Source organism: Sphaeramia orbicularis, chromosome 2 (genome assembly GCF_902148855.1).
Source record: "Sphaeramia orbicularis chromosome 2, fSphaOr1.1, whole genome shotgun sequence".
Taxonomy (NCBI): domain Eukaryota; kingdom Metazoa; phylum Chordata; class Actinopteri; order Kurtiformes; family Apogonidae; genus Sphaeramia; species Sphaeramia orbicularis.
The window spans coordinates 27,710,945-27,724,108 of NC_043958.1; the positions used below are offsets into that span (position 1 = coordinate 27,710,945).

General features: G+C 39.4%; 3 protein-coding genes across 4 annotated transcripts in view; 2 read left to right on the plus strand and 1 right to left on the minus strand.

The window, feature by feature from the left end:
* LOC115431685 (zinc finger protein 271-like) overlaps window positions 1–13,164 on the plus strand; it is a 145,695-nt gene that overhangs the window by 38,672 nt on the left and 93,859 nt on the right. The window lies entirely within an intron of this gene.
* LOC115431679 (zinc finger protein 664-like) overlaps window positions 1–13,164 on the plus strand; it is a gene marked incomplete at its 3' end in the record, with an annotated part of 114,913 nt that overhangs the window by 38,238 nt on the left and 63,511 nt on the right. The window lies entirely within an intron of this gene.
* Window positions 1–13,164, minus strand: part of LOC115433429 (zinc finger protein 420-like) — a 32,106-nt gene that overhangs the window by 13,365 nt on the left and 5,577 nt on the right. The window contains exons 2-3 of one of the 2 annotated variants that reach the window (XM_030154845.1): window positions 6,706–8,281; window positions 4,872–4,878 (exon numbers count right to left, since the gene is read on the minus strand). In XM_030154845.1, the coding sequence (XP_030010705.1) occupies window positions 4,872–4,878; window positions 6,706–8,208 (1,510 nt within the window). In that variant the 5' untranslated portion in view covers window positions 8,209–8,281. Of the gene's footprint in view, window positions 1–4,871; window positions 4,879–6,160; window positions 6,547–6,705; window positions 8,282–13,164 lie in introns of those variants that run through there. The other variant, XM_030154835.1, reaches the window with a different exon arrangement.

Here is a 13,164-nt window from a genome sequence, read left to right on the forward strand (position 1 = left end):
CTCATCCGTTTGTCAAAAGAAGAAGCAGATTGTGGCTCCAGGCCATTAAAAGGGCGGGTTGAGGTCCTAAAGGTGGAGAGTCTGTGCAGCGACCAAGGACGGTATTGTCATGGGACCCGAAAGTGTAGAGTTCTATAGTTTAAGAAGTCAAAGCTTACCACAGGAAAAAAATGCACTTTCTCTGGTGTTCGTCCTGTCCTCTGCAGCTGAGTGAGTGTGGGAGGAAGAGCTGCACTGTACTGGTGTGTGTGTGTGTGTGTGTGTGAGAGAGAGAGAGAGAGAGAGATCGGGGGGGGGGGGGGGGGGGGGGGGGCAGGCCCTGGGGCAGAGTGCAGCACACACACACACACACACACACAGGAGCAGAGCCACAGAATCTCTGAGCGGCAAAAAAGTTCATACATCGGTTACATACTGACTGATGATTAAAGGTTGGGTAGGAGATGTGGTCCTGGAGCATTTTTTACTATATTCCTTTGCTATAGAAAAAGTATTACTCTACTAATTCGTCTATAATAAAGAAGGATAAGTTCAAACGTTCAGTGTCAAAGAAATCCCTTTATTTGGAGCTCCATAGAAAGAGATACCCCTCAGACAAAGACTGAGACGGTCTGACCCCAAAAATACAAATCACCCTGTAGTCTTCTGTCTCCCATGAGAAAATTAGGACGTGTGGAAAGTGTTTTGGTTAGTGTCAGGAACTTAGAGATAAGACCTCTGTGAGAAATATTGGTTTGGCCTTCTACTCTGGACACAACACAAAAGAGGTCCAAACTGCTCTATAATACACAGTGACATGAATATATCTGAAATAGAGTTAGAAGCCTATATGAAATATGAAATATATGAAAATATATATGAATATATATGGATATAAGTAATTTTGCCATTACACCTTCAAATCCCCTTCACACCCCTCTTATTCCCACTACAGGTAATTAGTGTCAATAATGACAGTGGAGGAGTTAAAGTTCAACAGTTTTATTACAAAGCTCTGCTTGACAGTTCATAGGCCCACTTTGACCTCTTCGGTTCATATCCCACATGTCCATAACAAGGCAGGGGTTAAATAACACACATCGCTATTGTGTCCACTACAAAAGGGTTAACACATTCTGTGATTTAACATGCTAAAAGTTCTCATGCACGTTCGTATCACTGCAAACGTAACAACATCACCATATGCCTGCCCTGACAGCCTAACTGAGATTCAACCTAAGCACTGTTTTTAAGCGGGGGGTGGCAGCAGAGGATAAAACAAACAAACAAGACAAACAAAAGAAAACAAGGAAAGAAAACTAGTCCACCCCGAGGGCAATTCTCAGATCTTTTGTCCCAGTTACCGGCTCACTGTCCGGGCGGACTAGACAAAGAAAAAAACGCAGACCAACTAATAACACAAAAACAACAGCAAAAAAAAACAGCTAGCAAGCCCCCGATGCCTCTGTAAAAAGCACAAATACAAATCTTAAATACTTTATTAAATCCATTAAAATAGACAACCGTTTGCAGATTACATTACAAAATTTAAAATACCTGGTTTGTCCAAATGGCTCCCTTACCGACTACCAGTATTTGCTGCCCCAGCAGGGAAACAAGTCTGAAACATAAAAACAGTTCATGCCACACACCTCCGAACAATATAAACATTTAAAAACAGGGCCTCAGCCTAGCAGTGTTCCTTCGTTCCCCTGCATACCAGCATGGACCGAGGTGTGCACTCACCCCACTCCTCCGGTTGGAACCACCAGACACACACCTGTTCCTTCCTGCAGGCCGGTATATTTGTACCCACCTTCCTAATCCCTGCACCTCCTCTTCTTTACTTAGCGCCACCTGCAACACCTTGAATGCAACCAATTAATTCAATGTTCTAACACAAAAATTAAAATTTTAGTCACCTGTGGAATGGACAGGACTGAAAAAACATCCAATCATTTTAACTGGCCCATTGAAATGATTGAATGATGATATGTCTGTCAAACTCAACTATCATTTGTCCCTCCCCCCTCTGCGAGTACAATCTAGCACTCTGGAAGCGTGGCTTTGGGGGAAAGTCTGAAGACTTTTGAATTGTGTATTTTCAAAATGTAGCTTGCTTGAACCGTTTTTCCAGGACCTCCTACCCTACCTTTAATCAGTGATACGCTATAATCGGCCAAATTAATTGGTCGGCTTTAGTCTTCACATCTGGATCCTGTGATTCAAGATTTCAAATATAATTTATTCAGTTGCTTCCACTAAAGTGAAGGTTATCCCCAGTTAGTAAAAAATCCCCATGGACAAAAGACAGAAGTCAGCAGTGAAAAAAGCGAGTGTGTTAAAGCTGAACGAAGGTGGAGAAAGACAAACCTGCAGGTCCATTAGAACATCTATAAGGAGACACTTCATCATTCCAATGTAAAACTGAAGAATGCATGGCAGTTGTGTCTAGTATGTTTATGTTTGACAACAGGAGCTGAATAATGAGTAAGTTAGGACTGTGTGTGATTTTACCACAGTTAATGACACAGTATTAGTTTGATTCAGTAGGTCAGAGCCCAACTAACGTTAACTGGCCGACAAATGTGTCTGTCTTCTACTAATGTTTGTAAAGTTGGCTCTGTGTTGTAACGTTAAGTTTAGCTTTTGTTGTTAAGTACTAAGATTAGCTGCATGGATGGTTTAGCAGAGTTCCCACGCATCCTGGAAAACCTGGAAAATGAGAAAAAAGGTCAAATGTCCTGGAAATGGTTAAGTTATCCTGGAAAATTATTGGTCCTCCCCTGCCTTGTGTGCCTAAACTGAGATGAAACAAAGGAAATAGTTTTGAGTGATTTATTGAAAATATACAAATATTTTAGAGGAAATGAAAGAGAGAAGTAAGAGAGAAGAGACAGTTGAGTGTGAATTGTCCAGTTGAACACTAACTCCAGTTTGTCAGGCTAATGAAGTGCTCCGCTGTGATCTGTGGGTGTGCTTGCATTATTCTAGGATACATTTGTCATAATTATTGTTCATAGATAAATTCTTACCATAGACTGCACATCAAATGTCTGAGTAATAAACATAGAAACAGTCTGGGTAAATGCAAGTTACAACTGTAGAAAAGAACACTTCCACAGAATGAGAAGGACAGGGGAATGGAGGAGTGTATTATGGGATAACTTGTCTCCATAGCGACTGAAAATATCCTGGAAAATAATTTCAGGGAAACAGTGGGAACCCTGGTTTAGGTTTGTTGGTTCAGGCTGAAAATCCTCCAAGTGTCTTTTTAGTGTCGTGTACAGTGTGTATAAACAGACTAAACACCAAGTTAAACCAGAGTCAAAGATGAGACGTAGAGTAAGGATTTGCCTTTTACTGTAGTTTCCTATTCAACATACGTGCTATTCATACAACCGGTGAAAACTGTAAATAACTAAAACAACATATGTAACAATCTCTCAGTAAACACATCCCGAAAATACTTTAACAAAGTTGCATAAACTTACAGCATTGCCTCTCCGATGTTTCGCTGTGACTTTGCAGGATGATTTGATTGCGTTTTGAAAGAGTACAGACGAGCTTCGAAGTAAAGTTCGTGCATATTACTTAAAACCGGAAGTGATAGATTGCGAACCGGAAGTTTGCGTATAACAAAATAAATTCAGTGATATTCACATTTAACGTACATTTTAAACTGTCTTGCTTATTTAACATTATACAAACACATTACTACAATTTGACTGCCCTCGCATCCAGTCTCTTCTTTTCGTATGCTAGACAGCTAGCTAACACGTGTGATGTAGGCTCCAATGATGACAAGGTGATCCTTTTCTCTTGTTTGTCCTCCGACATCACTTTTAGAACGTGTAAAAAGACAAATGATGTCCAAGGCGACACGTGTTGAGACAAAAGTACTACGCTCTGCACAAACCCGCTTCTTCATTACATTCTGATCACAGTATTCCCCGCACATGTGCTGAACACTCTGTAAAAACTCAAAAACACTATTTATGTCTTACCACAAGAGGGCACCAAACCATTACAAATGAACAGTTCTAAAACTTCAGCGAACTTAAATATACAGGCAGAATAACAATAATAAACTAACAAGAAAACAGAAAACTCTTACAAAATATGTCTTAAGGGCAACACAGTCTTCAATGTGACATGTAGTGTACGGTTTTCTTGAACTCAGAATTAACGTGAATGCTTGTGCTATTGGTGCTCATTATGGCTGAGCTCATAAAAGAGCAAATAGGCTAAACAAGGTTCAAAGAAACAATAAGCAAAGCTAATTGTATTTCTTTCTTTTATCAGGAGTACCGTCCACGGTTGTGATCATCCAGATTTGGTTCCATCTGTTTTCTCACACAGCCGCACCAGAGACACTTCAGGAAAGGTGGCCAGGTCAGTGTCATGTCATATGTAGTTTTCGACTTTCTGGGTCACTTGTTAACTATCTGAGCAAATCAGATCTATTTATATGGCCTTCTTTATTATGTTATTGCATTTTCTCTTAATGTGTTGATTATTTTGGGTTTTTAACTTAACTGTACTCTATTGTTTGTGCTAGATATGAAAGAAAGAGAATATAGGATGAAGATCAGGCCCCTGCTACCTGCCCCACAAGTGAACCCGAGGAAGATCCTCTAGATTCTTCTGAAGGTCTGCACAAGTCATATTTAGTGCGTGTTTGTGTTGGTTGGTTGGTGGTCAGGTGAGTAGAGTGATAGAGAAACAGACAGATAGTTTGTGTGTTGTGTGTGTCTGTGGATGTTTGAAAGCTGATGTGTTGCACATGAAGAGTTAATGTATCTCCTTTTTGTGTTGTAGATGAATGTAAGTTTGTGTTCAGGAAACAGATGAACCAACTCAACCTGCAGTTCAACCAGCTCTATGATGACTATGAAGCTCTGAAAAGAGAACTGTATGGCACACAGGAAGAAAAGAAACATCTGAAGGAGCAGCTGAAGCAGTCCAAGTTTGGGTTTGATTCCATAAAAGACACAAACATTAACATTATTTTTTTTACTGGTTTACAGTCATTACAAATGTTTACAGTTATGAATATCTACATTTTATCAGACAGGATCATTGAGAGTACAAAAAGCTTGAGAACCACACCACAGACCCATTTATTTATAATAATGGACCATTTTAGGACCAAGGTTAAGGGACCATTTAGGAAAAACTGCTTTGAAAGCAGACACGTTAAATATTAACATGCACTGACAATGTTTTAAATGAAATATATTGAAGGTAATGGAATGGAATCAAAATGAAATGTACATCTGTAACCAAAAGTGTTTTCAACAATAACAAGTGTCAATAATTAACACTATATGAACTCATCTAACATTTCTACCTGGAAATGATTTTTTTTCTTGCTTGTAAATTTTGAACTTTATCATCAACTCAAACTGCACTTCTTTTTGGAAATGAACAATATATATCAGTGTTGTTTGTGATTTTATGTAAATGTACATTAAGAAGAAAATAAAATGATCACTTGAAGAGTCAGATGTGTTAGAATAGAATAGAATAGAATAGAATAGAATAGAATAGAATAGAATAGAATAGAATAGAATAGAATGCTTTTATTGTCATTATATATATGTATAATGACATCAAAAGCAACAACTCTCTTGTGGTGCATAGTGCCAAACAGTTCAAAAGAAAATAAATTAAATATACAGGGTGTCCCAAAAAATGTATACACACTTTAAATAATTGTAAAGTGGGTGTTTATTAAAATTTATTTAATTTTCAAAATGTAATAGAATTTACAAATATCCTTTTATTGTTTTGTCACTGCCTGTTCTCAAACTGACGTCTGTTCTGGTCCAGACACTGCTGACAACGCCAAGCAATGGAATCGCACATTGCCTCACACCACAGACCTCACACCACTAGACTTTTTTTTATGGGGATACCTAAAAGACAAAATCTACACTACGAGACCTGCAACACTCATTGAACTGAGAGCAGCCATTGAACATGAATGCACACAAATACCAAGGGAATTGTTTGGTGATGTGTGCGATTCCATTGCTTGGCGTTGTCAGCAGTGTCTGGACCAGAGCAGACGTCAGTTTGAGAACAGGCACTGACAAAACAATAAAAGGATGTTTGTAAATTCTATTACATTTTGAAAATTGAATGAATTTTATTTTTAATAAACACCTGCAATTATTTAAAGTGTGTATACATTTTCGGGGACACCCTGTATATACAGAATAAAAACAAGCATGTCAACCAACCAAGAAACAGTAGAGATAAATATATATTGCACTTTGACCCTAGCTGGACACAGAGGATATATGTTCAATGCTATACAGGATCCGTAGGGTTTTATACAGGTGCTGTAGAACACACTTCTGTATTCTGAGAACAACAAAACACAGCCTTCAGTCTGATGTTTGTCTTCACATTTGGATTCTGTGAAGTCGGATCTGGAGGGTTTTTAAGTCTGATGTTCTTTTCAGAAGTGGTTGCTGCTGGTTCACACACACTATATTTCTTCTTGTCATCTGATGCTGAGGAACATTTTGGTCCTGACGTTGATGATTCACATCTGTGCTAATGATAGCAGAGGGCAGAGGATGATGAGAGTCTTTCATCACATTGGAAACATTCAAACTGTTTAGGTGTGTTATGACACTGACTCTTTCCACTAGAGTCCAATGTCTTACTTTTTGTACAAATTTTCTTTTTTTGTCCTTTGTGGAAATGTTTGACATGTTCATGTTTAGTACATTTTGAACCTGTGAGAAAAGATCTGCCACAAAATCTGCACTGGTAGGGTTTCTTTCCAGTGTGGGTCCATTGGTGGATTGTTAGGTGATTAGCTTTGGTGAAAAACTTCCCACACTGGTCACAGTAATATGGTCTTTCTCCAGTGTGGATGCGTTGGTGGATTGTTAGGTGACTTGCAGTGGTGAAAGCACTTCCACACTGGTCACACCAATATGGTCTTTCTCCAGTGTGGATGCGGTGGTGACATTTAAGCCCATTAATTTGAGTGAAACTCTTCCCACACTGGTCACACTCATATGGTCTTTCTCCAGTGTGGATGCGTTGGTGGATTTTAAGGTCACTTGCTGTGGTGAAAGCATTTCCACACTGGTCACATTCATATGGTCTTTCTCCAGTATGAATGCGTTGGTGTTTTTTTAAGTCACTTGCTGTGGTGAAAGTCTTTCCACACTGGTCACACTCATATGGTCTTTCTCCAGTGTGGATGCGATGGTGGATTTTTAGGTAACTTGCTGTGATAAAAGCCTTTCCACACTGGCCACAGAAATATGGTCTTTCTCCAGTGTGGATGAGTTGGTGCAATTTTAGGTTGTCTGCTCTGGTGAAAGCCTTTCTACACTGGTAACACTCATACGGTTTATCTCCAGTGTGGATGTGTTGGTGTTTTTTTAGGTCACTTGCTCTGGTGAAAGCATTTCCACACTGGTCACATTTATATGGTCTTTCTCCAGTATGGATGTGTTGGTGGATTTTTAGGTCACTTGCTCTGGTGAAAGCATTTCCACACTGATCACACTCATATGGTCTTTCTCCAGTGTGGATGCGTTGGTGGATTTTTAAATAACTTGCTCTGGTGAAAGCATTTCCACACTGGTCACACTTATAGGGTCTTTCTCCAGTGTGGATACGTTGGTGGATTTTTAGGTCACTTGCTGTGTTGAAAGCATTTCCACACTGGTCACATTCATATGGTTTTCCTCCCGTGTGAATGCGTTGGTGTTTTTTTAAGTCACTTGCTGCGGTAAAAGTCTTTCCACATTGGTCACACTCATATGGTCTTTCTCCAGCGTGGATGCGTTGGTGGATTTTTAGGTAACTTGCTGTGGTGAAAGCCTTTCCACACTGGTCACACTCATTTGGTCTTTCTCCAGTGTGGATGCTTTGGTGGATTTTGAGGGAACTTGCTGTGATGAAAGCATTTCCACACTGGTCACACTCATATGGTTTTTCTCCAGTGTGGATGCGTTGGTGCAATTTTAGGCTATCTGCTCTGGTGAAAGCCTTTCCACACTGGTCACACTCATACGGTTTATCTCCACTGTGGACTTGTTGGTGTTTTTTTAGGTCACTTGCTCTGGTGAAAGCATTTCCACACTGGTCACACTCATATGGTTTTTCTCCAGTGTGGATGCGTTGGTGCATTTTTAGGGAACTTGCTGTGGTGAAAGTCTTTCCACACTGGTCACAGGTGGGTCTTCCATCCATGTTTGCTGGAATCAGGTGATCTTTGTCCAGACACAACTTTTAGGTTTCACTTTAAATCCACTTTGGTTTCTCTCTACATCAAAACACAAACAAACAGAAGAGGTGGTCACTGAAATGCAATGGAATGGAACACAACAAACACATCCCTTTTAAACCAGATTAAGCAGACGGACAAAATTAACTAGTTAGATAATTAATAGGACATTTTCAAACATTTAAAAACTCAATCCTCTTATTCTACATGTGAAAACTGATGCAGATTCAACAATGTACAAATGAGTTACAACAATTACTTGTTTCATGACAAAACCTCAGAACACGTTGCACCACCATGATCATATGATGTCATGTAAGGTCACCAACTTGAATGTATTGAATCCAAAATCTGAGGTGGATATGTTCAACCTGCATATCAAAACACCAAAACATAGACCTGTATTTAGATAGATCTTCCACCTGCAGAATAGAGAGAAGTAATTTGAGTGTCTTTCTGAAAGCATTCATCAATAATACTAATTTGTCTGACATTTGGAGAATCGCTAACCCGACTGGCAGAGAATGCTCCTTTTACTCAGCAATGCATAACTCATACAGCAGGATAGATTACTTTCTCATAGAAGCCAAATTAATGCCACATGCCGTAGATGTGGCATACCATAATATTCTGATCTCAGACCATAGCTCTTCGACGTGCACTGTGAATATTCAAAACATGGTGAAGCCACAGACGAACTGGAGGCTGAATCCTCTGTTACTAACTGAAAAAGAGCTCTGTGATTATTTAGAAGCTCAAATATCCCTCTATTTTGATTAGAGGTCGACCGATCATCGGCCGGGCAAATTATCAGCAGCAATATTTGGAAATTTGACGTATCTCGGCATCGGCCTTTTTTTAATCTGACAGCCCGATATCAAGAAATCAATTTAAAACTGGGTTATTTCGGCTCACATGCAGCCGCGCCTTACTCTCTCTCCTGCCTACTGTCTCCTGCACCATCCACCCTGCGCCCTCTGATTGGTTAAGCGGCAGAAGCAGACCCTCTGAAGCGGAAGCTGTCCTCACACACACACCACGGAGAGGGAAAGTTTTCTTGTGTGAGAGGCTCCCGAGAGAAAACACGTGTCGAAGGTAAACGCAGAAATCTCTTCCAAAATCGTCATAAACATTCCAGTGCTCTACATCTCACAACTACTACTAACGTTACAGTGAGCAGCAGAATAACGTAAGAGCGGAGTAAACATTAGCGGCAGCTCTGCTAACTCGTATTACCTCCCGACATGTCTGTGAATTACTTAAAAGAAGACTGCTGATAATATGGAGATGGAAACAGTCCGTGATAGAAAAGTATGTGTGTGTGATGAAGAGAGAGCGCGTAAAAAACTCAGTTCATTTGTTTTAGGGAAACATGCTAAGGTGGAGGCTGATTAGCTTTTACCATAACATTAGTTCGTCAATCTGGCTTTAAACGCTCTGCAGACTATATATTAGCAATGGGGCAAAATGTATAATGTGGAGAATAGTGTTTGTGTTAAAGTCACATGAAAAACTCTACAACTCACGACTACTACTGTTGCTGTGAGCTTTCTAGTCCAATGATCTGAAAATTAAAGTGAAGATGAGAAAGAGTAAAATTCAGAAGTGATTTATCTGAACTAAATGGTGGAACATTTTAAATACTGTGTGGGCTCATTAAAGCCCTAAAGGCTGTTTGTGTTCTGTCAGGAGTTTAATTGCACTCATAGCAACTATTATACTTTTTTATGTAGCTTTTGTCATATTAATCATTAAGAATGTAGCAACATAGTTTTGAATGACAGGGTCCCTGCATTTAATAATGAAATCAACTTAAGGCGTCCCAAATGCTGTAATAAATTAAGCATGAGTTAAGTATATGTCAGCATGTGGCTCCACCTTTAACACTTTCTCTTTCTTTTTTTTCCAACCCTTGTTACAGATGGATGGACCTAAGTCTAAAAGTGCAGTCCGACAGTATTTCAATCGGCCAACAACACCAGGGAAGGCTGTGTGTTGCTGCTGAGGTTGTTAACTCCCTGTATTTTTGTTGTGTTTGAACTTAAAACAAAGATAAGTCATTATCGCTCTAATTAAATTTTACTTTATTTACTGAGGAAAATTTTCAGGGAACTATTTATTTAAGTTTTTATTCAACTTTATAAGAGATGCTTCTGAGTCTAGGAAATCCATGCACTTCTGGAGCTATTATTTTCTATTTGTTTGATTAAATAAACATGCTTTAGGCATTTAAACAAAGTTCAGTGTTTGCATTATTAAATTTTTTTTTACGTCAATTTTTATACTTTTACTGCAAAATGAATATCGGTTCCAAATATCAGTTATCGGCCTCCTCTAACTACTAATAATCGGTATCAGTCCTGAAAAACCCATATCGGTCGATCTCTAATTTTGATAATAATGATAATTCAGAAACCACCCCTTCTATTCTCTGGGAGGCATTCAAAGCACCAGATTACTTGAACTACACAACCAAATCAACCTTCTGGACAAAGAGAATGCCCAAACTCCTTCCAAAAAACTACACAAAAAAACATCATATGGATATAACAAGATACTCTCAGCAAGGGTTAGTAAGGGATTCTAATTTACCAAAGAGAATTTTTTTTAATTTAATGACAAGCCACAGACTTTTAGCCCCATATGTCAGAAAACAGGAAAGTACAGAGCCTGGGAAGGGACATGCATAAAATAAAAATTATTGCGTTATAACGCAATAGTTTTTGCGTTATAACGCAAAAGTATTGCGTTATAATGCAATAGTTTAAAAGTATTGTATTATAACACAATAGTTTTTGCATTGGGATCCAGTCCGGATCCGACCGTGCTAGGTCAGACACACCGCCCTGCCCTGTGCCCTATGCATGTGTCGTTCAGATGACCGTAACTCTTATATTATTTGTCTGATCGGAAAAATTCCAACGGTTTCTGAAACCTGAGACACTGTGCTTTATGGGCATTCTCGGGTCAATGTGAAAATTTCATGGGCACCCGTCGTAGAAGCCGCAAAATAAGCCATTCTGTGACTGGGGACGCACACAGCAGACCGGATTCATGGAGCGGAGAAACGGAGCGCATAACGGAGTGGATAACAGATTAGATTTAGTGTTGGAAAATGTAGGCAAGACGGTCATCCCCAGTTCCAAGACCACCCTGGAGGTTTACGGATGGATTTGTGACCGAAGGAGCGACTGATGGAGCAACATCTGAAGAAGAAAGGTAAAGTTCACCCTGCTCCATTTCCTAGTGGACTTTCTGCATGACTGAAGCACTCTCTGCTTTTTTCTATGTAGTTTTTACTTGTTTTACTTTATTGTATGAGTAAATTGACGCTTATACTGCACGGTGGTTTTATAGAATAAAGTACGAACCATGTACAATATGTGTTAGTTTGTAGTATGTTGTACTTTCTGTGCGTAAAAGTGCGCATGACGCTCTACAAAATAAGAGCGCATACGCTGATATTCGGTAACTTTTTTCCCTCAATAGTGCAATTTTACCTCGTCTTGTGTAATGCATTGTTCTGTGTGTGTTATTTTTCCATGTGTCCACCGGAAGTTACATTCAAGGATGAAGAGGGAGAAACCACGGTGATGAGCAAAGGCTCTGGTGATGAGAGCAGAGACTGAAGACTGTCCACGCACAGATAAAGGACGGAGGCAGAGCCTGATGATGATCAGTTCAGATACCACAGACATTCAACACATCCACAGGATGACTGACTTTTGGTGTGAAGAGACTATTTTCCAAGTTCAAACTCTGCCATAGGAGCACTGCCTGTATGTGTGAGACCTGTGAACTGGCAGAACTGTTTCTGACAGAACCATGCACATGAAGGCACTCTGCAGACACAGAACGGACAAATGCCCTGTGTGTGTGTGTGTGGGGGGGAAACATCAGTATAGTTTGCACTTTTACCCTGTTTTTGCACAATAAAAGGAAAATACTCACAGTTTGTTGTAAATAATTTTTATACTTTCAAAGTTCATATTTAAAATTCAAATCTTGTATCCATGTGTAATTTCAGTGTTATTCTCTGCTAAAACTAAAAAAAAACAAATTCCGTTTTTGTGTTTTTCATCATTTTAAGCTGTTATTACAGTATTGAAATAAGCAGTGAATTATAAATGACTGCTATATTGAACGTTCGAAGTGTTCTGCAAAAATGGGCAAAAGGACTCAAAGCATATTTTCTGACCTTTTCATGGTCAAAATAAGAAAACAAGTCCAGGTGGACCACTTTAGGCTCAGGAGTATAAAAGATTTTAATACAATGCGCACATCCTCCTTTCTCATGTGTAGACCATTCACTCCTGGCGCACATCCACTTGTATCCACGAAGCTGCCCACAACCATGAAGCTGGGCAAATATGAATTTCATTCAGAAACCATTGGAATTTTTCTGATCAGACAAATAATGAAAGAGTTACGGTCATACTACACAGGACAAGGGGGCATGTCAGACCTGACATGGTCGGACCCGAACTGGAGCCCAACGTATTATGTACGGACCTCAAGCAAGAGAGAGCATATACGATTACGTTATAACGCAATACTTTTGCATTATAACGCAATAATTTTTATTTTTTACATGTCCCTTCTCGGGCTCCGTAGGAAAGTCATCGCGGAATGCATAAAATTAAAGGTGAGATTCTGATGAAACCCATGGACATTAATGATCGATTTCTCCAATTTGACAAAAATTTGTACACTTCCAAAAACAATACAGACTATACGGTTATGCAGGATTTCTTGGATACATGCAGTCTCTCCCAGTTAGATGAAAATGAATCAGCTCAGCTGAACTCAGAAATCTCTTTTGAAACAGTTTTTAAAAAGCCATCACTTCACTTAAAAGCAATAAAGCCCCAGGTCCTGATGGCCTTCCAGGTGGGCTGGGAAAAATTCACAAAATTCTCTGC